Source organism: Pinus tabuliformis, chromosome 5_2 (genome assembly GCF_031772625.1).
Source record: "Pinus tabuliformis cultivar Carrire ecotype Pingquan chromosome 5_2, CPIR1, whole genome shotgun sequence".
Taxonomy (NCBI): domain Eukaryota; kingdom Viridiplantae; phylum Streptophyta; class Pinopsida; order Pinales; family Pinaceae; genus Pinus; species Pinus tabuliformis.
In genome coordinates, this window is record NC_142306.1 from 50,957,949 (window position 1) to 50,982,703 (window position 24,755).

At 39.4% G+C, this 24,755-nt stretch overlaps 1 protein-coding gene across 1 annotated transcript; it reads left to right on the forward strand.

The window, feature by feature from the left end:
• Positions 1-12,552: 12,552 nt before the first annotated feature.
• On the forward strand, positions 12,553-15,191 carry LOC149157529 (uncharacterized). Its single transcript, XM_089433715.1, has 5 exons — positions 12,553-12,653; positions 12,744-12,812; positions 12,956-13,027; positions 13,270-13,505; positions 15,106-15,191. Exons 1-5 carry the CDS (start codon positions 12,553-12,555, stop codon positions 15,189-15,191), a joined length of 564 nt encoding a protein of 187 aa, XP_089289841.1.
• Positions 15,192-24,755: the final 9,564 nt, after the last annotated feature.

Sequence of the window (24,755 nt, forward strand, 5' to 3'; positions counted from 1 at the left end):
CACTTGCTTAATCCAAATGAACTCCTTTGCTTTATATAGGCAAGCTCCTCCCCAAAACATGGAACAATACCACGAGCCGACACCATAGAAACACAAAACCGTCGGCTAGATACCACACAAGAAACCCCCACGTGCTTTTCTCTGCCTTGAAATGTGTGCACTGGGTAGACGCACCCCCTGAACGGCTGGCCGACGTCCCTGGACGCGGGTTCTGCATGGTATACCTGCGGGGACGCACTTTCTGAACCGATTGCCTGCGTCCTTCTTAATTTTCAACAAACCGAGAGTCTTACCACTGGAGTTGCCATCAAGTACAACATCTGTAACATACAGTCATACCAGAAAACATAATGCCAACAAATTAGATGAGACTCGACGTGACGCTGCTTTGGCAATCGAGACTCATGCAAAATGGATGAAAGCTCAGTATGATCGCAACGTGACCCCTCGTAATTTTTCGGAAGGAGACCTAGTGCTATTATATGATCAAGCTAACGATAAATTAGGTGCTGGAAAATTCGTTCCTATGTGGCATCGGCCCTACATTGTCAAGCGAAAGCTAGCAAAAGGGGCCTATGAGCTAGTAGATTTTGATGGGGACTCTTTGGGTAAGCCCAGAAATGGACTTTACCTAAAGAGGTATTATGCTTAAATGATGGGTATGGAGATTTAGTTAGGTTAGTTTTTCTTTCTAGCTGGTGTGTTTGTTAGTATAGACAATGTGCTTAGCTTAGAGAGTGTGTTTTTCGTCGTTATTCTGGCTTATCTTGGTTTTACTCTTGATATTGCAGATGTCGACGCCTCTCCAAACGTACATTGGATTTGTTGATGGTGCTTGTCGTAGTACACGGAATATCTCTTCCGCAGCTTGGGTTATCTATTCGCCCTCTGACGGGTTAGTTTCTATGCATGGGGTGAGCCTCGGTCAAACAACAAACAACATTGCAGAATACAGTGCAGTGATTGAGTTATTATCTGAATCTATTTCGTTTGGGATTCGGAGTTTGATAGTGAGGTTAGATTCTGAACTCGTTGTATTACAGCTTAATAGAGTATATGCCATTAGAAATCCAGTGTTATTAAGGTTATTTTTGAGAGTGCGCCTCTTGGAACGTGAATTTGATTACATTGAATATCAACATATTCCAAGGTCTTTAAATACATTAGCAGATGTAATTTCTTCTCGAATGTTATACAGACATTTGCGATAATCATACATGTAAATTTAAAAACATTTCATCATACATGTTTAACAAGATAAACCGGTAATAATGATATATATAGATAGGAGTGTGTCAAAATATACATCGTCCTCGATCATAGGTTGAAAATCACCTTATGATCGGCAAAAATGATAAGTACAAAAAAAACAAAATGTCACATGTGTCTACAAAAAGTGACTAGCCAATCACTGGTGGTGCTCCCTATACGACACCACTGCACGCGCTACCCTACACAGGAACCTCCTGAAAGGTCCTGGGACTGCGACCACATAGCGCTGAAGTCGGATAGGAATATCGTCTATAGTCGTCTCTGGTATGTCCGCCATGAGACGCTCTAGGTCCTGTTCCAACTCGGCTAAGGTCTCTGCGGCCGCATCCTGTGGGACTGGTGCTGGTGCAACTGGTACTCTTCTCTCGAATGGCCGGAGATTGGCCGGACGCTGTGGACCTACATCTGCATTTTGAAAATTGTCACTGTCAGTTTTGAGACGATATAAAAAACAAAAAAAGTAAATAATTTAAAAACTTGTGAAAAATGAAGTACCTCTATCGTCCCATTGTTCTCCCTGTGGAAGAACCATGTCCGGATCACCGCGAAAATCCACTCCTGCATAAGGAAAATCCTGGATCGCAAAGACCTGGTCCTCCAACTAGTGAAAGTAACCCGCAGGAAATCGGACAACTCCTGCTCCCTCATCAGGATGCCGGGCCATCACCGCAACCCATCGCATCAACTTTGGCTCCCGAGGAGGCCCAACTGCAACAGTGAGATGCTGAGGGATCAGCATCGGAACCCTCTCTAGGGCAATGCTCACAACTAAAGGCCCATACCCAAAGGTCTTTAATTGCCCGTTCTTTGCCCTAGTCAGTTGGCCCTTCATATTGGCCAACACAGCGTCGCACCAGTTGAAAATGGTGCCTCGGAAGCAATCAATCGCCATCCGTATTTGGGACCCAGTGGCAATGTGCAAAGCGGCTGCGCCGCAGAGTCTAGTAACTGTAAAGGCAATTACCATAAGTTCAGGTCAGGATATGTATTTGATTTCTATCCCCTTATCCTGGTTATGATTGTTGCACCACTCTAGCCGGAGACTAGCAAGGGATTGGCCACCCGGCCTAGTCCCAAACAGAGACAGTTGCTCGCCCCTATTAGGCAAACCAGTGAGAAAGTATATGTCTGAGGGCTCTATCTCGAGCTGGTGCCCTCCGATGTAAAAGCATTGATCCTGAACGTTCCACCTTTCAACCAGCCACTCTAAGAATCGCACCTGGGCCCTCATGCCAGGTATGGCCCAGTATTTGTAGAGACCGCATGCCTTCAAAGCATCAATGGAAGGTTGATGATCTATTGTGGCCAAATCGACATCTTCGTGTTCTCTTTCGCACCAATCAAGCATGGTGGGCAATCTACGCACCAGGAAACATCCATTAGAATTCACTAAATCAAAAATTAATGGTTCAAATTTGAGATTTGGGGGTTTAAAAATGCTTTGCGCGGAGTACGCACCCCGCCTTCAGAAACAGAGTGTGGGTACGCAACTTTTCTGAAGGTAGGCTGCGTACACCTGCGATTTTCCCAATGGAGAAAATGTCAGGGTACGCAGGTCACCCATGGGGGACCTGCGTACCCCGAAAAGCGGATCTTTAAACCCTAAAGCCCCCAAAAAATCAAAATAGGGCCTAAAATGAAATTCTAAACGGACAAAAACAAAGAGGAGGATGTTGTGAAGTACCTGAAAGAGACGGCGTTTGATTCCGACGGTCAGATTCTCCGCAAAGTCCACGGGAAGTTTCTTGCCAAAAGCCCTTTTCTCTCCCTCAACAGTAAAATGGTAAAAATGACATGGTAAAAAGTCTTTTTATAGGTTTTTTGGATAAATGAATACTAAGTTTGTTTATTTTTCACCATGGAAGGATATTTTTCAATGTATTTTTGCCTATCTTAAACAGGTATGAGTAATGTGTTGTTTTTGTGCAGGACAAAAGGACTTTCAGGGAAAATTATCATTTTTCACAAACCAAAACATCAGAGTCATCTTTTAAGCTCTTTTCTGACTCCTAAAACATGAAAAGATTGCCGAGCATTTCTTTTACACTCGTTAAAACGGAATTAAAAGACGGTCCTCTTATAGCTCTTTTCTGACCGTAAAAACAGGAAAAGATTGCCGGGTTTTTGTCGTTTCAAACTCGATACTGGAAATAAAACGACGTGTCCTTGATCGCTTTTTACTTTTCAGGTCAGAGGCACTAATCATGAAAGTACTCCTTGGTCGCAAGATCAAGCGGTTCTCTCAAGTATTATTTTATACTTTTTTGGGCTTGGGAGACACAACTTTACGAAAAAGTTCAACCTGGAGTCTTCTTAAGTTTTTTCAGACTCTCTAAAAATGAAAAACGTTGCGTTTCTCCTATACTGGACTCGTTAAAATTTCACAGTAAAGGACCTGTTCGATTACAAACAGGAACGGACCACTCCTTCTTAGGGTTCGAATCAAAACTAAGTTGGACTCATCCGAAGGATGAGCTTATAATCAAGCATATGTTATCCTCCTCAAGCTTGTAAAAAATAAAGAGGTACTTGCCAGAAATGGTGGGGGAAAAGAGAGAAAAATGAGCCTATTTGTCATCCTTTGTCTCAGAAGAAGCCTTATTACCACTCTTGAACATGACACTTTGCATTCACCTGGGTTGGGAAATCCTTTGCCTCACAGTTGATCAAACCACAGTGAAAGTCTTCAGCCGGGTATTAACTTTGGGTCAAATGCCACCAAGCCATCTTCGTGTCGTTATGTGTTCAAGAGGTCTCTGCATATAAACCATTCATCCGCAAAATACCCATCATCCATCTTGACCATCCCTGAGTCAATCCTTACAGCTACATTTCTTCAACTTGATCTATGATTTCGTGTTGTGGGCTTGCCTGCAACGGGTCGCTTTCTATCGACATTGGCACATTATCTAGAAAGATGACCTAGGAATCGTCAGTACCTTGAAGTCTGCATGCATCAATGGCAGGTTTCTCGCCTTTGACGACGGTTTACATCATTGACTTTCAATCGAAGGATTCCGTGAAATGTTCGACATCAACTCATTCATTCACATCTCATGGATTGTACTGGGTACTTTGAGAACCATTGACATCACTGGTGGTCTCTCTCACGCTTATTAACAGTTTACATCATTGACTGGTAATCAAGTGGTTTCTACCATGTTCGACATCAACTCATTTATTCGCATGGATAGAATCGTACCTGTTCGGGAAGTAGAAATGAAGACCCTGGATCTAGTTTCCACCATCCAGGCTGCGAGGAGTTTTGTATTCATTATATAGTAGACCAACTATAAACAGATGGCTGCGTCCATACTGTGTCTACAAAAAGTCTATGATTATGATGTACTGCAAAATCATTCCTGTATCAGAGCAATAGATAGTCAATTAGTTAAAGTTTTCAATCTGAGTACGGGAATGCCTACCTCAGCGATGATATGATCTTATATATGTATTTTGTGTTGAATACTTGCAGGTTTCGACTGGGCTCTCCACAAGATAATCCTTGAAATGATAAAGTACTGCACCCTTCCTAGATGATATGAAACCCTTATCTACTACAGGCTTCGCACTTTAGGGGGCAATCTGTTACACTAAAATTTGTCACCATGACTATTTGTAGTTAGTATGGCTCCATCAACTGTCATACTATCCTCCTTGGCAAGCCTCATACCTCTGCTCTCCATGTCAAACTCCAAGAAAGAGAGAAAGTCATTAAAAATCTATATATCTTTGGGTACGCAGTTTCTCTTAGCCTTACCTGCGTGTACGCACCCCAAGTTCACAATACCTGCGTACTTGTACGCTCTGTATGTAAAGGGGAGGGTGCGTACTCTTGTAAAAGTCAAAAGGCACAAGTTTCACTCCAAAAAAGTTACTTGTGGTCATTTCTAGAGCATTCTAGAAGCTTGTTTGACGTGTATGGAGCGCCTCCAGATGGTTCATGTATCCCTATCAAAGAGGAACTTATCCCATCAAGAGGGGAGCTATCCCATCCAAAGAGGGACTTATCCCATTGATGGTGGACCTAAATAACTTCCTCTAGAGCACTATAAATACAGGCATTGGGCCAGAGGGAGGGGAGGTTGAAAGCTGAACATTCCTAAGGGTAGATGCTGCTGGAATTAGGACTCCCTTGTAAAGCTTGAGAGGAGAGATTCCCATCCTTTCCTAGCCTTATTTGAGAGTGGGTGAGCTGATCAAAGTGAAGTAAAACTCTTGTTGGACCCTAAGAGGGACCTGCACAACACCAAGGCTCAGGTTGTAATGGTTTCTTTTGTTTCCACTTAATACAAATGAACTCATTTTTCTCAGCAGATTGTTATTCATGATTTGTTTAATATACTCCTTGGTCTGTATGATGGATATGTATTGTTTTATGAGTTTATCAGGTGCTATTTAATCTTTTGGCTTGTTAGTGAATGCAGGTTTCGAAGAGAAGGAGGAGCTCATCCAGATCGGCGAGGCTGGACTACTACAAAGCGTTGGACTAAAGGTATGTTAAAATCACCTGATTACTTGTATTCTCAATGCATGTTTAGAGAAAGGTAGTGTTTATTTGTCTTGTTTGTCACTAGAAAGCCTTTGCTTCTAGGGAGGTCGGTTGTGTCCGCACTAACGACTCTTTCCACATGACACCATGCATTGATGTCAATACCTAATTGGGTAGGCATAGTAGATATTACGAACCAACCCAATCTTAATAAGTGGGAGGACCATACTAAGGTAGCTGGTGGTTTTTCATTGGTTGGCATAACTATGATGTGAGCCAATTATGAGGCAGCAAGGGGCCCTCCATGGTTCGATAACTTTTTTGTAAAGTGGCCCAAGGTCCTTGGTAGGGTTCCACCCCTCGACTTATCACAACACAACTATGTGTTTTACCCTTGATCCACCACATTATTTCTAAACCAATATTCAATCGCAGTTATATTTCAATTGTGGTGTTTGACATGTTGGGGGAATAGGGCGGGGCACTTGGCCCCAACTCCCTATCGTACACCAACATGTGACCATGTAGAGGACCGAAAGGAAAGTGGGATAGGGAATAGTCCCTAGCCCTAGTCTCATTGTACTCAGGTGACCACCAACAGAGTTAAAGTAGTGGGGGTGGTCGGTTAAGCTCGAACCCTAGTTTAGGTTATCCCATATAACAATGTAAACTTTGAAACGGGAACTGATACTGTTACCCGTTTTGTAGAGGTGGCAAAAAAAGACCCGATTTTCAAAAGTGGTGATGCAGAATACACATGTTTTTTTGAGAACATGGTTTTTGGAACTTTAATTTTTTTCATGTGCATTAAGTTTTAGAATGGTAGTGAATGGTAGTGATTTTCATCCTGATTTTAAAAAGTGAGTATTCTGCATCACACCCTTTTTTTAAAAGACCTATTTTTTGACTTTAAATTTTCTAGTGTGTGAAATGTAAAAAATTATTTTCTAAATTTGATAGTTTTTGAAGTCGTCATTGTATTCATATTTTCTTGTTCTCTATCTTAATTTTTTTTTTTTTTAGTGGGGTTTTTATTGTTTTGCGTTTTTAAATTAGAAAGTCGATAGTTTGAATTTTAGATAATCTACATATTTAGACATCCTTAATTAATTTTTCAATCCACATGAAATAATTGTTTCTAAAAAACAACATTTTTTAACAATGGACATAAAAAGTAACCATTTTTAACATAAATATAACAAAAAAACTAAACGTTTTGATAATTTTTTGCTAGAATTAACATGTCAAAATCACAATTTTTATACAAAAATATTAACTAAAAATGGTCAAATAATAGTTTTTTTTATGAATTTCATGTCAAAAAAATAATAATAACAACGTTTTTTTTCAAAAAATAATAATTAACTTAAAAATCAATGCGAAAATCACAGTTGTGCTCTCTCTTTCTTTCACATATCAGACTCTTGACGGAAATTTCACCTCTTTTGAACTTTTCCAATATGAGATTAGCTTCTTATCACTTAAAGCACTTGAAATATTTGTAGGCATGAGCTCAGGTGGAGTTCGTTCACCAATGTTTTTTGAAGATACACCTTTAAGACTCTTTGGTCCAGAAAGATTCACAGAAATTTTCCTTGATGCCATTTTCCTAAAAAAAAACACATAAATTAGTAAATAAAAAAACATGTTAACTTAAATTAACAACAAAAATATACCATAAATTTTTTATTTGTATAATCAGAATTGCCCAGCCACCTCTAACGGGCAGGCGGGTCGATCGGCGAGCGGGAGGTCAGGTGAGGGATAATGAGGCTAAGTGGACAATTAGGCAAGTATGGGCGAGCCCCTACCCATGCACCCCCCACAACCCCCTGACGACTACATTGAAGCCCCGGCCCCATTAACTTATTCCTCTCACGAGAGATCTCTTGTCTGGATTCACTACACATTAATAATTAAAGTAACATGCTTGATCCAATCTCCGAAAATGATGATGATGACAAATCCCTCGATATGATTACCAAGTTATTGTACTCCCTGCATCCATCAAATCTGTGTTTTCTCTTTGTTTCGCTCGCCAACTCTGTATTTCTTCGTGGTCCATCCTTTGCATGCCACGCTAGATGTTTGTTTTCAGCTGAATTTTCTGTTTGAACGAAGCTTCCTAAGCTTCCCTCCCCTTCCCTCACCCTACACCCTACCGTCCCCCCACACTCCCGCGCCCCCGCGCCCGTCCATCCCCCCCCACACCCCGTACCCCCGCCCTACCCCCTCGGCCACCCCATTCCCCCGCTCCTGCCCCCTCCGTACCCCCCCCGAACCCCGCCCTACCCCTACTCACCCCTTCCCCTCCACCCTACCCCCCCTTACCCCCTGCCCTACCCCCCCCTTACACCCCCGCCCTACCTCTACCCCTACGCTCCCCCCCCCCTCTAACCAAAATTTTCAAAATACTAAATCCATATATAATCAAAAAACAATTTAAATAACACAAATTAAGATTTCAAGGTGTTGAATCCATATATATAATCAAAAAAACCAATTTAAATAACACAAATTAAGATTTCACTTCAAATTTTTTAACCAAAATTTTCAAAATACTAAATCCATATATAATCAAAAAACCAATTTAAACAACACAAATTAAGATTTTGCCTCAGATTTCTCCACCAAATTTTAACACCCAATAATCTAACAAATCACACTAAAAACAACTCCATTCCTACATATATACCTATACTCTATATATCAGACAAATTTACAAAATTTTCATTATTTTCTGAACAAATTTACAACATCTTTAAACACTACACATATACAAATTTACACGAATACTTAGCCGATTTACACAAATACTTCGCAAAAATTTACATCTTTACACACTGTGCGAATACTTAATGTTATGCTCCTCAACAACTTATAAACCGCTTTATAAAGTATTTGATATCGTATCGTACCGCAGATTGACTTAAACACCACCCTATCTAGTCTTTGATATCACATACCACCCTATACAGCATTTAATATTAAAGGTTTAAAAAATAAATCGTTCGGTGGAAAGAATTCCTTTGTCTCATCACTAATTTGATAAATATCATACTTGTCACTTTATACAGCATTTGGTAAATCGTTTAAACGATGAATCGTTCGGTGGAGAGAATTAATGGTCTCGCACAAAAATGTCCTACAACTTAATTTAATAAATATTAAACTATTATCACTTTTAAATTTAATAAATATTAAACTATAATCATTTCTTTATACACTTTATAAAGCATTCCTGGTCTCACACGCACAAAAAAGGGAAATTTTAATAGATAAATCGTTCGATGCAGAGAATTCCTTGTCTCCCTCGAAAATAACCCATATAGAATAGTAAAAACTGGTAGAAACATGCAACTTTTGAAAATAATGGAGCCCTCACCAATATTTCATTTTATTATGTAGCACCTTTGGATTCCGAAGCGTCATTTTGTTATGTAGCACCTTGAAATTCGAATTTCAATACATGTGGGCATAAGGTAAACATGAAAAGGAGCCATGCACGCAATTCTGATCTCCTCTTGGAAATGGTACGAACACATGTTTTAACATTGAGAACACGTAGCCTAACAGTAATGGATTTGGAGTGTGGAACTTCCAATTGCCCAGAAATTGCTTGACGCAGAAGCCTTCCAACATATTCAAATGACGATCCACATTACCAATTCCACGCATCAAATGACGATCCACATTACCAATTCCACGCAGCGGCACCCCGGGCCGCCCCGCCTCGCCCGACCGGCGGCGGGTCGATTCCAGGAATCGACCCGCCGCCGGTCGGGCGGGGCGGGGCGGCCCGGGGTGGCGCTGCGGGCGCACAGCGCCACCCCCGGGCCGCCCCGCCCCGCCCCGCCCGACCGGCGACCCTGCGCGCCCCCCGGGCCGCCCCGCCCCGCCCGACCGGCGGAGGGTCGCCGGCAGCGCCACCCCCGGGCCGCCCCGCCCCGCCCGACCGGCGGCGGGTCGATTCGACCCGCCGCGGGTCGGGCGAGGCGGGGCGGCCCGGGGGTGCCGCTGCCGCTTGTGGGAGAGAATCCTTGCGCTTGCTTGCTTCCTTAAGAAAATTCGTGCATCATCGGCGCGCCAATAAACATTCCAACATAAGTATTAAGTAGAAATGTGGAGACAAACGACATTTGTATTAATAATAATACGGAGAAAAATATGTATTTTCTGGTGTGCAGTTACTCAGGAAACCCCTACCTACGGATGGGTATGAGGGAATGTAATCTCAAGAAGAAAAACAAGGATGAAAACACGGATAAAAACAAGAATGAAAACACGAAATTGATAGTTGTACTCGGAATTCTATTCATCGCGTTGATAGTAGATCAATATATAAAATTGACCATAAAAAAAGAGCGTGTAGCTAACAAAAGCAGTGCAGCCCAAAAGGATCCAAAACATTTCTTGTATAAGGGTAAGTATTACAAATATCATTATTATTAATACTACCTTCCAAAACAACAGTCTACCTTCCATGTGTAGTGTGAATTTTTTGCTGGCAAATGTTATGGTATGGGTCATTTTCTAGTACCGGCAGAAATATTGAGCATATAAATGATGTGATCGCAGGATTTCTGAGTATCAGTTGTGGAGGTAAAAAAAATGCCACGGCGGAAAACAATATAACATGGGTAACTGATGCTCATTACATAGACGTCGGTGAGTCAGCAGACATAGGGGACGCCAGTGAACAAGCCTATGGCTCTTACTTGCACACAATGCGTTATTTCCCAAAGCCTCTTAACAAGTCTTGCTATCAGTTGCCTGTGGCCCCTGATGTGCCTCACCTCTTAAGATTATGGTTCGCCATGGGAAATTTCAGTGTACATGCTGGCTCCTCATATGAATTCGCTTTCTCTATTGAGACAGTGGATATGCTGGCTTCACGAAACGTATCAGGAGAGTCTTTTCCAAGTTTTTACGAACATATATTGGTTACTAAAGGCAGAGTGTTGTACATTTGCTTGGTCAGAACCTCCGAGACTGATGATCCCTTTATCTCTGCTATCGAGATTAGGAGGCTCCAACATGGCATGTATAAAGACGCTCAGCCAGGAACAATCTTCTTTACAGTATCAAGATACGATGCTGGTGGAAATTCGATGGTCAGGTGAACATTTTGAAACTTGTTTATATTTACCTATAGAAATCAAGGCAGAAGAATAAATTGTAATAAATTTAAATCTCGCTCTTCTACCTGCGATAAGACTTCAATACAGTTGAGTAGTTGTCATTTTTTCGGTTAATGATTGACCTGCATAGCTTTTGTGGTTGATTGAGCAGGTATCCTCACGACAATTTCGACCGCATCTGGACACCAATGGGCGCATTTATGTTAGATCCTGATCCACATGAGAATGTAACTTCAAAAAGACCTATTTCAACAAACAATACCAAAGACTTTCCTCCAAAGTCGATTTGACATAAAAGATTGGACTTCTCCTGATCCTTGCTATTTGATACCCTGGGACGGAATTGGCTGTGATGATAGAACCTACGGTGGAGTAACAATTTCTGAAATGTAAGTTAAATTCTCCGATTTGTTTACAGCAGAAATCGCGAAATCATGAGGCATATAGGCCAAATCTAACACGCCACGAGGATACTATTGTTGCCAGAGATTTGTCGGGAAGGAATCTTACAGGACCGTTGCCTATCGATTTTGCAACGTTGACTGCATTGGTTAATCTGTAAGCAAAAACTGGACCTCTATTTTATCTCTGTGTAACCTCTAACTATCCCTTCGGAGAATACCACAAATACTAATAGTCATTATAAACTGTGCCCATGGCTTGGTGTTACATGAATATTCTTGATGGTGTGTTAAAAGTATTCACTGTTTATAAGTCTTCCACATGGGAATATAGAACTCTGGTTTGGCTTTTCGAGGGAACATAATTTGCGTTTGAATATTATATGAGGCACCAATCATCTGTGCAGCATTTACCTATTCGTTTGAATATGATACCACCAAATAATCATATGTGCTGCATTTACCATTTTGTGTTGGAATTAGCAGGTCACTTCACCATAATCACTTAACTGGAGGGGCACTGCTCGATTTGGGCAATCTAACCGTATTGGAGGGACTGTAAGTTCTGATTTGGGCAATCTAACTTCCATTTTGTAGGTTCTTGTGTTCCTATACATTTTCATTCTACAAAAATTTACTTTGGCTACTTTGCAGATATTTACAAAACAATAACTTTAATGTTGATCTTGAGTGGCTACCTTATCAAACGGTTCTTCGAGAATTGTACGCTTGCTCCTTTTCTCTGTTTTCTATTTAACCTTTTTTATTTTATTTTTCTTCAAAGTTAAACGAAACTAATTAGTAAAATTTGTACATTGTGAACATTCATCTGTGAAACATTTACCTATTTGTGTTGAAATTAACAGGTCACTTGACCATAATAACTTCACAGGACCAGTGCCAAATTTGGCCAATCTAATCAATTTGGAGCGATTGTAAGTTACTTTCCCACATAACTTTCATATAATATGTTATTTTGTCGCTATACATTTTCATTAAACAAAAAATTTACTTTGGTTACTGTGCAGATATTTACAAAATAATAACCTATCTGGTACTCTCGAGTGGCTATCTGACCTAATCTCTCTTCAAGCATTGTACGCGTACTTTTTTCTGTTCTATATATATATATATATATATATATATATATAATTTTCTGTTCTATATATATATATTAAATAGAATTAATTACTAAAATTAAATAGAATTAATTACTAAATTTGTAAATATTTTGCAGTAATCATCTATGCATTTGCCTATTTGTGTTAAAATTAACAGGTCACTCGACGATAATGATTTCACTGGACCAATGCCAAATTTGGCCAATCTAACCAAATTAGAGCGACTGTAAATATCTTTGAAACAAAACTTTCTTTTTGTGGATTATTTTGGCTTTACATTTTCACAAAACTAAAATTGACTTTGATTACTGTGCAGATATTTACAAAACAATAAACTGAATGGTAATGTTGACTGGCTATTGGATTTAAAAAATCTTCAAGAATTGTGCGTCTCTCTCTTTTCTCTATTTGATTTTTAAAGTTTTTTTCAAAATAAAATACAAATTATCAAAACAAATTCAAAATAAAATACAATTAACCAATAAATATTTTCTCAATGGTTTTAACATTTAAACTTTTTCTATGCAGAAATATAGAAAACAATAATTTCAGCGGTGTATTTCCTGCTCAACTTCTCCTTAATTGTTCGCTGAAACTCAAGTAATAATATCCGATTTTATATTTCTCATGCTCAGACACAACTTGTTTTAAAATTTACAGCTTCAATATTTATTTTCATTCATATTTTCTATACTATAAATTGCCACATATGATAACAGTGAATCGAATTCAATCTCTAAGTAACTTGAAATTTTACAGAAAATGACAATGAATCAACTTAAAATTTTAATTTATTGAACTGCATGATGTTTATGGAAAAATATGTTTTTTCTGGTGTGCAGTTACTCAGGAAACCCCTACCTACGGATGGGTACGAGGGAATGTAATCTCAAGAAGAAAAACAAGGATGAAAACACGGATAAAAACAAGAATGAAAACACGAAATTGATAGTTGTACTCGGAATTCTATTCATCGCGTTGATAGTAGATCAATATATAAAATTGACCATAAAAAAAGAGCGTGTAGCTAACAAAAGCAGTGCGACCCAAAAGGATCCAAAACATTTCTTGTATAAGGGTAAGTATTACAAATATCATTATTATTAATACTACCTTCCAAAACAACAGTCTACCTTCCATGTGTAGTGTGAATTTTTTGCTGGCAAATGTTATGGTATGGGTCATTTTCTAGTACCGGCAGAAATATTGAGCATATAAATGATGTGATCGCAACACTGAATATTTTCAACAAATTTCTGTTTGTTGCCATGATATATTTGTGTTCTGTATTTTGTGGGTATCACAGTAGCAACACCTTCACGTTTGTCTCCACATTTCTACTTAATACTTATGTTGGATTGTTTATTGGCGCGCCGATGATGCATGAATTTTCTTAAGGAAGCAAGCAAGCGCAAGGATTCTCTCCCACAAGTGGCAGCGGCACCCCCGGGCCGCCCCGCCTCGCCCGACCCGCGGCGGGTTGATTTAGGGAATCGACCCGCGGCCGGTCGGGCGAGGCGGGGCGGCCCGGGGGTGGCGCTGCGCGCCCGTAGCGCCACCCCCGGGCCGCCCCGCCCCGCCCGACCGGCGGCGGGTCGATTCCCGGAATCGACGCGCCGTCGGTCGGGCGAGGCGGGGCGGCCCGGGGGTGCGGCTTGTTGGGTATTTTTTGCATGGGGAAAATACCAAAACCAAACAAACATTAACACCATAGAGACAATGCTCTGTTTCCACTGTTCACAGGACCTTTTGCACAGGGAAGCCTTTTAATAAAAATTGACTGAACAGAGTATTACACAGCCATAAAATCATTTCCATTCATTAAAATATAAAGCCTGATACATATGTCTTCCTCTTTGTTGAGAGGGATTCACCAAAATTACTTTCACCCATCAAAACTCTGTTTTCACCTGAGAAATTACTGTGCTGGGTTTACTGCAGTAAAACCCATTTTTACATTACTCTTGTAAAACAAATTTTTACACAGACTTACAAAAAAAACGCTCCACCATTTTCTTTATTCACTGCTGTGCAAAACCACACATGGTTTTTGCTACTCCTCTGTTTTACTATGTCTCACAAAAATATTACAACCTGTTCCATGTAATTTCTTCGCACTGCTGTGCGTTTTTTTTCTTTACAAAATCAACAGAGGTCTACGCATAAAAACATTCACATTCACTTATGCACTTCTGTGCTCCACTATAGTTTTCTTGCAAGTCAACATGTTTTTTTTCGCTGCAGCAAAAACTATTTTTACGCACTCTCATATGCGTTCTTCTTTTCACCATACACACTATGCATACAATTTACCATCTATGTAACCTACGCTGCCCCCACTATTCCTTTTACAATAGTCCACACATGTCAACCCCGGAGCACTTCACATTTTTAATGGTCACCACACATGAGCATATATATTTGGCTCATTACATTTAAAACTCAATATAATGCCTTCAACTACCGTGGCCCTTTTTAATGCATATGGTCAACGCTCATTTTTTAAAAAGAACATATAATATATGCCCATACTTCTGTGTGGTTGAAATTCAATGTTTTACCAACCATTTACGAACCGGGTTTAATTCCATTTAATTCTTTTCAGACGGAACAGGCGGTCAACCAGGTTTAATTTTTCACTCCACGCAAAGCATTTAATTGACATTGGTCGTATGCAGGTGTGCAGCTTCGGACAATCAATGGTGGAGGACGATCAGGCAGATCGGACGGCTCACAAGAATATCGGAAGGCATCATATGACTGAATAATACCTCCCGAGAAACTTACGTTGCGTTACGTCAGTGGTAAACCACGTGTCAGCTCCATATTTTCTCGGAGCTCCTTGCCGGATTATTCCTTCATCGGAAAGCTGGTCCGAGAAGTTCCAGGAGGGTAGCTTAACGTTTTCTGGCGATGTTGCCGCTGCGTTGAAATTACGATTTCAACACTCCCCTTTAATTTCAACAGCTGGGCGTTCAAACATACCCAGACACTTCCTCACATAGAGGGATTCACCAACTGCTTCTGATGCAGTTCACAAACAAACAAAGTTGTCTTCTTCTTAATAGAGGGATTAACTTGAAACTGTGCTTAAGAGCACCTTCCTCATGACAGAGGGATTCACCATAACAATGTGCTGAAGAGAACCTTCCTCTTGACAGAGGGATTCACCTGTGACTATGCTGAAAAGCATCATCCTCTTGATAGAGGGATTTACCATGTGTATGCTAAAAAGCATCTTCCTCTTGACAGAGGGATTCACTAATGACAATGTGCTGAAAAGCACCTTCCTCTTTAATAGAGGGTTTCACCAAATGACTGTGCTGAAAAGCACCTTCCTCATTAACAGAGGGATTACAAACAGACACTGCTTTACATGCAGTTTCAAAAACAAACAATCATTGCACTGCTGTGTGTGCAAACTCATTACATTATGCTGCTTCATATTCTCTGCTGCATTGTTGTGCCATCTTCTTTGCTGCGTCTACCCCACACTGCTGTGTCTACACTTGCACTGCTTGTGCACTTTTCAAAGACAAAATACTCTGTCTTTTCTGGAACAATTACACTGTCCCAACTTACAAATTTACACTGCTGTGTGTAAACATTTCTTACACTCACTGTTGTTGCATATATTGCATTTCAATTCAATGAACAACAAATTCATTACATTTACCTTTACTGCTGTAAGGAAAATTTCTTTTGCATGTGCTGCTGTTCAAAACTTCTTGCTGCTGCATTTTTTTTATTTGCATTGTTGTGTGCTTCTCCTTCTTGCCATCATGCTGCTGTCCATAACTTCTTGTTGTGTTGCTGCTGCAATTTGCACTGTTGTGTGTACATACACTTGGCACTTCATTCTCCACAAAAAAAATAACACGGGCTGCTGCCTTTTCTTATGCACCCTTGCTTCACACAATCTTCAGCTTCATTCATTTTATTTTCACAACGCACTACTGTGCAATTCCTTTGGCTTTCTGCTGCCACACACATTCTTATACATCCAGTGTGCATTAAAAATCTGTTGTCCTTGTTTTTCTTTATGCATTTCTTTGCATGCTGCTTTGCATAAAAAAAACATTACATTTTTTTTTACTGATGTGTGAAAGAATTTCATTGCATTCTCAGCCACTGGGCATTTACGTTCTGCTGCGTTTTGCCTTCTTCTCATTTTCTTCTCACTACTTTGCATTTTCATTCCCAATAGAAAACATTTCAATCTGCTGTGTATTATACTCACTCTGCTGTGAGTATATTCTCTCATACTACATAAAAGGAAACTACCTTCCATTGCTATGCATTTCAATGCATGTGCACCACAAAAAAAAATTTAAACTGCTGTTCATTCTAATCCATGTGCTCCAAAAAAAATTTCCAAACTGTTGTTTTATGTTCTATCTTCCCACTGCTGTGAGGGTCTTTTTGCTTTGCATACTCCTTATTGCGCTGCTGCACTTTACATTTGAGCGCTGCCATCTTTTCTTCTTTATGCATTTCTGTGCATATTGCATAAGCACAAAGCAAAAACATTGATGATTTCATCACTGCTGCATATTACCTTTTAGAGGGATTAACAAAGATTTCATTTGCAACTACTGCGCTGCAATACATCCTCCATCAACAAATGACTGTTAATACAGTTCAGCAAACAAAAAAAAATTCAAGCTCCCCTTTAGTGTATGCTTGTCTTCTTTTGGCAGACTCTTCTCAAAATAAATTTAGATCCACTGGGGAGTTCAAGGGGTTTTCAGATTGTATTACCTTCCTTCTCCATACTTGTGTAACTTTCTTCTTTTGCATGGGTCTAGCTTGCATAGCAGCCCATCTTAAGTTACAATCTCGTGCCATATGCCCAATGTTATGACACTTGAAACATTCAACATTGTTCATGAATAACATTTCATGATTTCTTCTAAAATTGTTTCTTGGAGGTTGTCGAAGACCACAACATTTATCTTTATGAAATGCTCTACAGTCTTTTGCCATATGACCAAAGTTTGAACAAGCATAACAATAACCAAAAAATGAACTTTGGTACCTGGGAGATGGAGGTTTCCTTGATGTACTTCTGAAGCCTTGCTGCCTTGAGATCCTTTGATGATCTCCATTGCCTCTTGCCTTCTTGCCATCAGCTACCTTTCTTCTTGGAGCTGGTTTTCTGTTTGGAGCAGGATTTCTTCTATTGCAGCCTTCATTTTTCTCCTTGCCTTTGCTGGAACTAGGAGCATCACCATCTCTTTCTGGCTTCTTCACATCTCCTTTGCTTAAAGCATCCTCTTCCTTGTTTGAGGGTTCACCTACATACCCAAGTCCTGATTTATCAGATGGAGATCTGTGATAGCTGAGCATATCATCCAAAGCTTGAGAGCTCTTCATGATCTTGTTCATCCCTTCAACCTTCTTCCTGAGGAGGACAATCTCTTCTTCTAACTGCTCACATACATTGTTTTTCTTTGCTAGTTGTCCCTCAGTTTCTTCCTTACTACGAGTAGCTTCAGCTGCTACTATTTTGAAGGAGATAATCTCTATCTTCATTTTGGAGATTTCTTCATCTTTTGCTTGACTGCTCTTCATTTTCTTTTCAGCTCCTTGTGCCTGCTTCCTGGCTTCTTGTAGTTCGGACTTAAGGGAGGAGACCTCTACCTTGTACTGTCCAATCTCTTCTACAAGCTTATTCACTCTCTTGTGTCTTTGTTCAAGTTGACTTGTCAAGGCATCTGCCTGCTTCTTTGCTTCATTCAGCTGATTTGTCATGGATATGACTTCTTCATGATGTTTCCTCTTGCATTGATCAAGCTCCTTCTTCAGCTTGGCAAGCTCTTCATCCCTTTCTATTACTTGAAGCTTGATGAGGTCAAGCTTTTCATTCTCAGCTTCTATGATGGGTTCTTCTTGACTCATTGTCATGGTCAGTGCTCCCTTTGCATGAAGGTCATGCAGTCTGTCCCATATATCCTTTGCTGATGTATATTTTCCTAGATTCTTCTTCACAGAATCAGGGAGTCCATCCAAGATAGTCTTTGTTGCTTGTGCATCATACTCCATGGATTCTTTATCCATCTTGCTGTCATTAATCACTGACTCCCAGACTTCAATCCCCTCAGACATTAGGAAAGCCCTCATCATTATTTCCCATACATCAAAGTTTCCATCAAACTTGGGGGTTTCAAATAAAATGTATTCAAATGGGTTGCCTTCTATTTTAGTAGAGGAGGAAGACACATTTTTAACAGGCCTGGAGGCTTTCTTCTTTGACCTTGCCATTCTTATCTAGGCTTTAAATACTTAACTGTGTTTTCTTTTAAATCACTGACTGTTCCTTTCACAGTAACAAAAAGGAAAGCTTTGAAAAATACCTTAACTCTTTTGGCTGAGTCTTCACACTGCTGGAGAAGTTTGACTGCTGCAACCACACCTTCTTTCAGCTTCTTTGAGTCTTCAAAGAGCCTGAACCAGCTCTGTCACCATCAAAGAGCCTGGACTAGCTCTGATACCACTGTTGGGTATTTTTTGCATGGGGAAAATACCAAAACCAAACAAACATTAACACCACAGAGACAATGCTCTGTTTCCACTGTTCACAGGACCTTTTGCACAGGGAAGCCTTTTAATAAAAATTGACTGAACAGAGTATTACACAGCCATAAAATCATTTCCATTCATTAAAATATAAAGCCTGATACATATGTCTTCCTCTTTGTTGAGAGGGATTCACCAAAATTACTTTCACCCATCAAAACTCTGTTTTCACCTGAGAAATTACTGTGCTGGGTTTACTGCAGTAAAACCCATTTTTACATTACTCTTGTAAAACAAATTTTTACACAGACTTACAAAAAAAACGCTCCACCATTTTCTTTATTCACTGCTGTGCAAAACCACACATGGTTTTTGCTACTCCTCTGTTTTACTATGTCTCACAAAAATATTACAACCTGTTCCATGTAATTTCTTCGCACTGCTGTGCGTTTTTTTTCTTTACAAAATCAACAGAGGTCTACGCATAAAAACATTCACATTCACTTATGCACTTCTGTGCTCCACTATAGTTTTCTTGCAAGTCAACATGTTTTTTTTCGCTGCAGCAAAAACTATTTTTACGCACTCTCATATGCGTTCTTCTTTTCACCATACACACTATGCATACAATTTACCATCTATGTAACCTACGCTGCCCCCACTATTCCTTTTACAATAGTCCATACATGTCAACCCCGGAGCACTTCACATTTTTAATGGTCACCACACATGAGCATATATATTTGGCTCATTATATTTAAAACTCAATATAATGCCTTCAACTACCGTGGCCCTTTTTAATGCATATGGTCAACGCTCATTTTTTAAAAAGAACATATAATATATGCCCATACTTCTGTGTGGTTGAAATTCAATGTTTTACCAACCATTTACGAACCGGGTTTAATTCCATTTAATTCTTTTCAGACGGAACAGGCGGTCAACCAGGTTTAATTTTTCACTCCACGCAAAGCATTTAATTGACATTGGTCGTATGCAGGTGTGCAGCTTCGGACAATCAATGGTGGAGGACGATCAGGCAGATCGGACGGCTCACAAGAATATCGGAAGGCATCATATGACTGAATAATACCTCCCGAGAAACTTACGTTGCGTTACGTCAGTGGTAAACCACGTGTCAGCTCCATATTTTCTCGGAGCTCCTTGCCGGATTATTCCTTCATCGGAAAGCTGGTCCGAGAAGTTCCAGGCGGGTAGCTTAATGTTTTCTGGCGATGTTGCCGCTGCATTGAAATTACGATTTCAACACGGCTGCGTGGAATTGGTAATGTGGATCGTCATTTGATGCGTGGAATTGGTAATGTGGATCGTCATTTGAATATGTTGGAAGGCTTCTGCGTCAAGCAATTTCTGGGCAATTGGAAGTTCCACACTCCAAATCCATTACTGTTAGGCTACGTGTTCTCAATGTTAAAACATGTGTTCGTACCATTTCCAAGAGGAGATCAGAATTACGTGCATGGCTCCTTTTCATGTTTACCTTATGCCCACATGTATTGAAATTCGAATTTCAAGGTGCTACATAATAAAATGACGCTTCGGAATCCAAAGGTGCTACATAATAAAATGAAATATTGGTGAGGGCTCCATTATTTTCAAAAGTTGCATGTTTCTACCAGTTTTTACTATTCTATATGGGTTATTTTCGAGGGACACAAGGAATTCTCTGCATCGAACGATTTATCTATTAAAATTTCCCTTTTTTGTGCGTGTGAGACCATGAATGCTTTATAAAGTGTATAAAGAAATGATTATAGTTTAATATTTATTAAATTTAAAAGTGATAATAGTTTAATATTTATTAAATTAAGTTGTAGGACATTTTTGTGCGAGACCATTAATTCTCTCCACCGAACGATTCATCTTTTAAACGATTTACCAAATGCTGTATAAAATGACAAGTATGATATTTATCAAATTAGTGATGAGACAAAGGAATTCTTTCCACCGAACGATTTATGTTTTAAACCTTTAATATTAAATGCTGTATAGGGTGGTATGTGATATCAAAGACTAGATAGGGTGGTGTTTAAGTCAATCTGCGGTACGATACGATATCAAATACTTTATAAAGCGGTTTATAAGTTGTTGAGGAGCATAACATTAAGTATTCGCGCAGTGTGTAAAGATGTTGTAAATTTTTGCGAAGTATTTGTGTAAATTGGCTAAGTATTCGTGTAAATTTGTATATGTGTAGTGTTTAAAGATGTTGTAAATTTGTTCAGAAAATAATGAAAATTTTGTAAATTTGCCCGATATATAGAGTATAGGTATATATGTAGGAATGGAGTTGTTTTTAGTGTGATTTGTTAGATTTTTGGGTGTTAAAATTTGGTGGAGAAATCTGAGGCAAAATCTTAATTTGTGTTATTTAAATTGGTTTTTTGATTATATATGGATTTAGTATTTTGAAAATTTTGGTTAACAAATTTGAAGTGAAATCTTAATTTGTGTTATTTAAATTGGTTTTTTTGATTATATATATGGATTCAACACCTTGAAATCTTAATTTGTGTTATTTAAATTGGTTTTTTGATTATATATGGATTTAGTATTTTGAAAATTTTGGTTAAAAGGGGGGGGGGGGGGGGGGGGGGGGGGGGGGGGGGGGGGGGGGGGGGGTAGGGGGTAGGGGTAGGGCGGGGGGGGTGTAGGGGGGGGGGGTAGGGCAGGGGGTAGGTAGGGGTAGGGGTAGGGGTGGGGCGGGGGGGTAAGGGGGGGTAGGGGGGGGCGGGGGGGGAATGGGGTGGGCGAGGGGGTAAGGGGAGGGTGGGGCGGGGGGAAGGGGGGTGGGGGAGGGGGGGCGAGGGGTGTAGGGGTAGGGGTAGGGCGGGGGGTTAAGGGGGGTGCAGGGGGGGAGGGGGGTAGGGTAGGGGGTGGCAGGGGGTTGGGGGGGGGTAAGGGGTAGGGCGGGGGGGTAGGGGAGGTATAGAGGAACTCTTCGCTTCAAGACGACAGAGATTCTGAAAAGGTTGTTACCAGAAGGAACAATGATGACATGGGACTCTGCTGAAACCAGTCGTAGATCTAGAAGACTTTTGAAACCTGGAATCTTGGGCATGCATGTGGACTCAGATGGGGCACTAGCTGATGACAGAGAAGAATATGGAACATCTTCGTCAGCATCCAGTCACTCATCTGAAGATGTGAATTCTAATGGTGTGCAAGAAAATATGAGTGATTTTGAATAATTGTTTAAGACAGTTTATATAACTGATGTATGCATCATATCTTCAAATAAAATTAATTTTTTCCATATTTTGTTAAATGAGAAGTTATGAAGCATTTTTATGTTGTTGGATTATGTCTTAAGTATGATAATTGTTTAAATATCTACAATGCAATATCAAATTAGAGATATAATGTCTATTTTATTCAGTGTACAAATAAATACTTTTGAATTCATTCAGTGATATAATTTGTTCATAATGTCATGTTTTTTTAGTTTTATAGTTGAAAAAATTTCAATTTCTTTTGTATCTAGCATGTTGTGGTTGAAAACATGTTAAATTTATACTTAGGAAAGAAAAATGATATTCTACCAGAAACATTAATGTGTTTTTTCCTTAAAATTTAACTTTGTTTGAGACATAAAAAATTGGTTTTATTAACATTTTTTAAAAAGTATGAAAATTGACCCTAAAAAAAAAATCATTATTCCAGTATCAACACTTTCGTTCTGAAGCTATATTTTGCAGGAAAATTTCGTAGAAAATTTCGTAGTCACTGCCATTTTTAAAACAGCCGCAAAATTGACACCTAAAAAAAAAAAACATCGTTCCAGTATACACACTTTTCGTTTTGAGCACTGTTTTTGTGGTTTTTTTGGGGTTTTTGGGCCAGAGTTCTCATTTTGAGTTTATAGTTCCCGTTTCAAAGTTTACATTGTTATATGACCAATACCACGGTGGAGCGGGTGAATTGGGTGGCAATTGACCCATGCTAGCCACCAGTCCCATAAACCACTATGTGACCATATTCCGAGACCGGAGGGAGTGTAGTGGTGGGGGAAGGTGGTTAGCCCAACCCTCGGTCACATGGCACCCCATGTGACCTTGACTGATGGTTAAGGGAAATTAGAGCGGTTAAGGAGGCAACATTTTGCCCCATTTACGATGGGAATTTCTCTCATGCCAGGATAAATTATTGCTCAGTGGTTGGAAGAAGGGTGTAAATCGTATAATGATTAGCCAAAATTGTATATTTACAAAATAGTTAGCAGAATTTGTTCAAGGAGGCATATCTTGGCCATTTTTAAACATTTTTTAGCTGAGGAAGGGCCTAGATGGGGGTGTTGAGCATTATGAATCCATTGGCAACATTATTTTACAATTTGAGCACTGTAGATTGAATTAATTTCAGATTGGAGCATATAATTGAAGAGGCCCAACATTAGAAGTTGGACCTGGAGACGTATCCCATGAGGGGTGAACTCCATTATCAAATTATTGTTTTGTGTTCTTGTTAATTGTTCATTTTTCTCTATTTTATTTCTACAAAGTGAGTTTTAAAACATAAAGTTTATGTACTTTAGAAACTTGATCCATTTCTCATAAAATATTAACTTGCATGAAATTTTTTAATAGACCTTCAAGTTTTTAATATAAAATCAGTTTGGTATCAAATCATGGTTGTTTTGAAGGTTTGACTTTGTTTGCAAGTGCTTTTTGATGCTTACAAGGTTAAAGTTAAAAATAGGAGGAGTGCTTGAAGAAACAAACCATCAAATTGGTTCAAGTAGGTCACAAACTCCTCACACTCCACCAATCACGGTACATGAAGAAGGACATGAGATGATTTCTGAGGATGGGAGAGATTTCAGAAATACTTTCTTTGATATGTTTGAAATGGTGAAAGTTTTTTTTGAACATAGGAAAATAAGGTTACAAGGAGAGAATTCAAATAAACAAAACTTTAATGGTGGTGATGGGAGTAAGCCTCCACCATCACCTCCTCCTTCAAATTCAGCTTTGCTTCCTTCTTCACCTCCTTCAACACCTAGACATAATCTTGATATATCTCCAAAAGGACATGCTAAGTCTCCTTTCTTGAAGCTTGATGTCAAGTTTGAATTGCCTACGTAAAATGGGGAAGTAAATGCTTAAAATTAGGATAATTGGGTTCATTAAATTGAAGTCTATTGCAGGATTCAAAGGATTGATAATGATGTGAACGAGATCCAACTTTCTTCTCTTCATTTGGAAAGTGCATCTCTCATTTGGTGGGAGGCTGGAACTCAAGATGACTTGAAGAAAAGTGGTAAAAGTATCTCTTCTTGGAATGATTTTGTAGCTACATTAACAAGGAAATTTTATCCATTAGCTTACATGAAAAAGGAAATTATGGATTGGAAATTTTTTATAGAAGCTAAAGGTCAGAGTGTCAAAAGTTACACACAAGAATTTAGAAGAAGATATTTAATCTTGGGTGTATATTTTTCTTCACATGACACTTTCCTTAAATACATAGGTGGATTACATAGTATTTAGACATATAATTATTATGTTTAATCCCACCAATCTAGATGAAGTATGTGCTTATGAAACTCATTTAGAAGCAAGAGGAAATAATTTTCCTCAAGATACTAGCAAGAAGCCATCCAAATCTAGAGACAAAGGAAAGGGGAAGTTTAAATCAAAGGAAAGAAGAATACTACAATCAAGAAAGAGGGAGAGAAACTCACATGAAAACATTGTTCAAAAGAAGGTCATGATGAATACCATTGTTGGAAACCATGTCTAGAAATGACACAAAAGAAGTTTAATAATAAGGGGAAATAAAATACTAT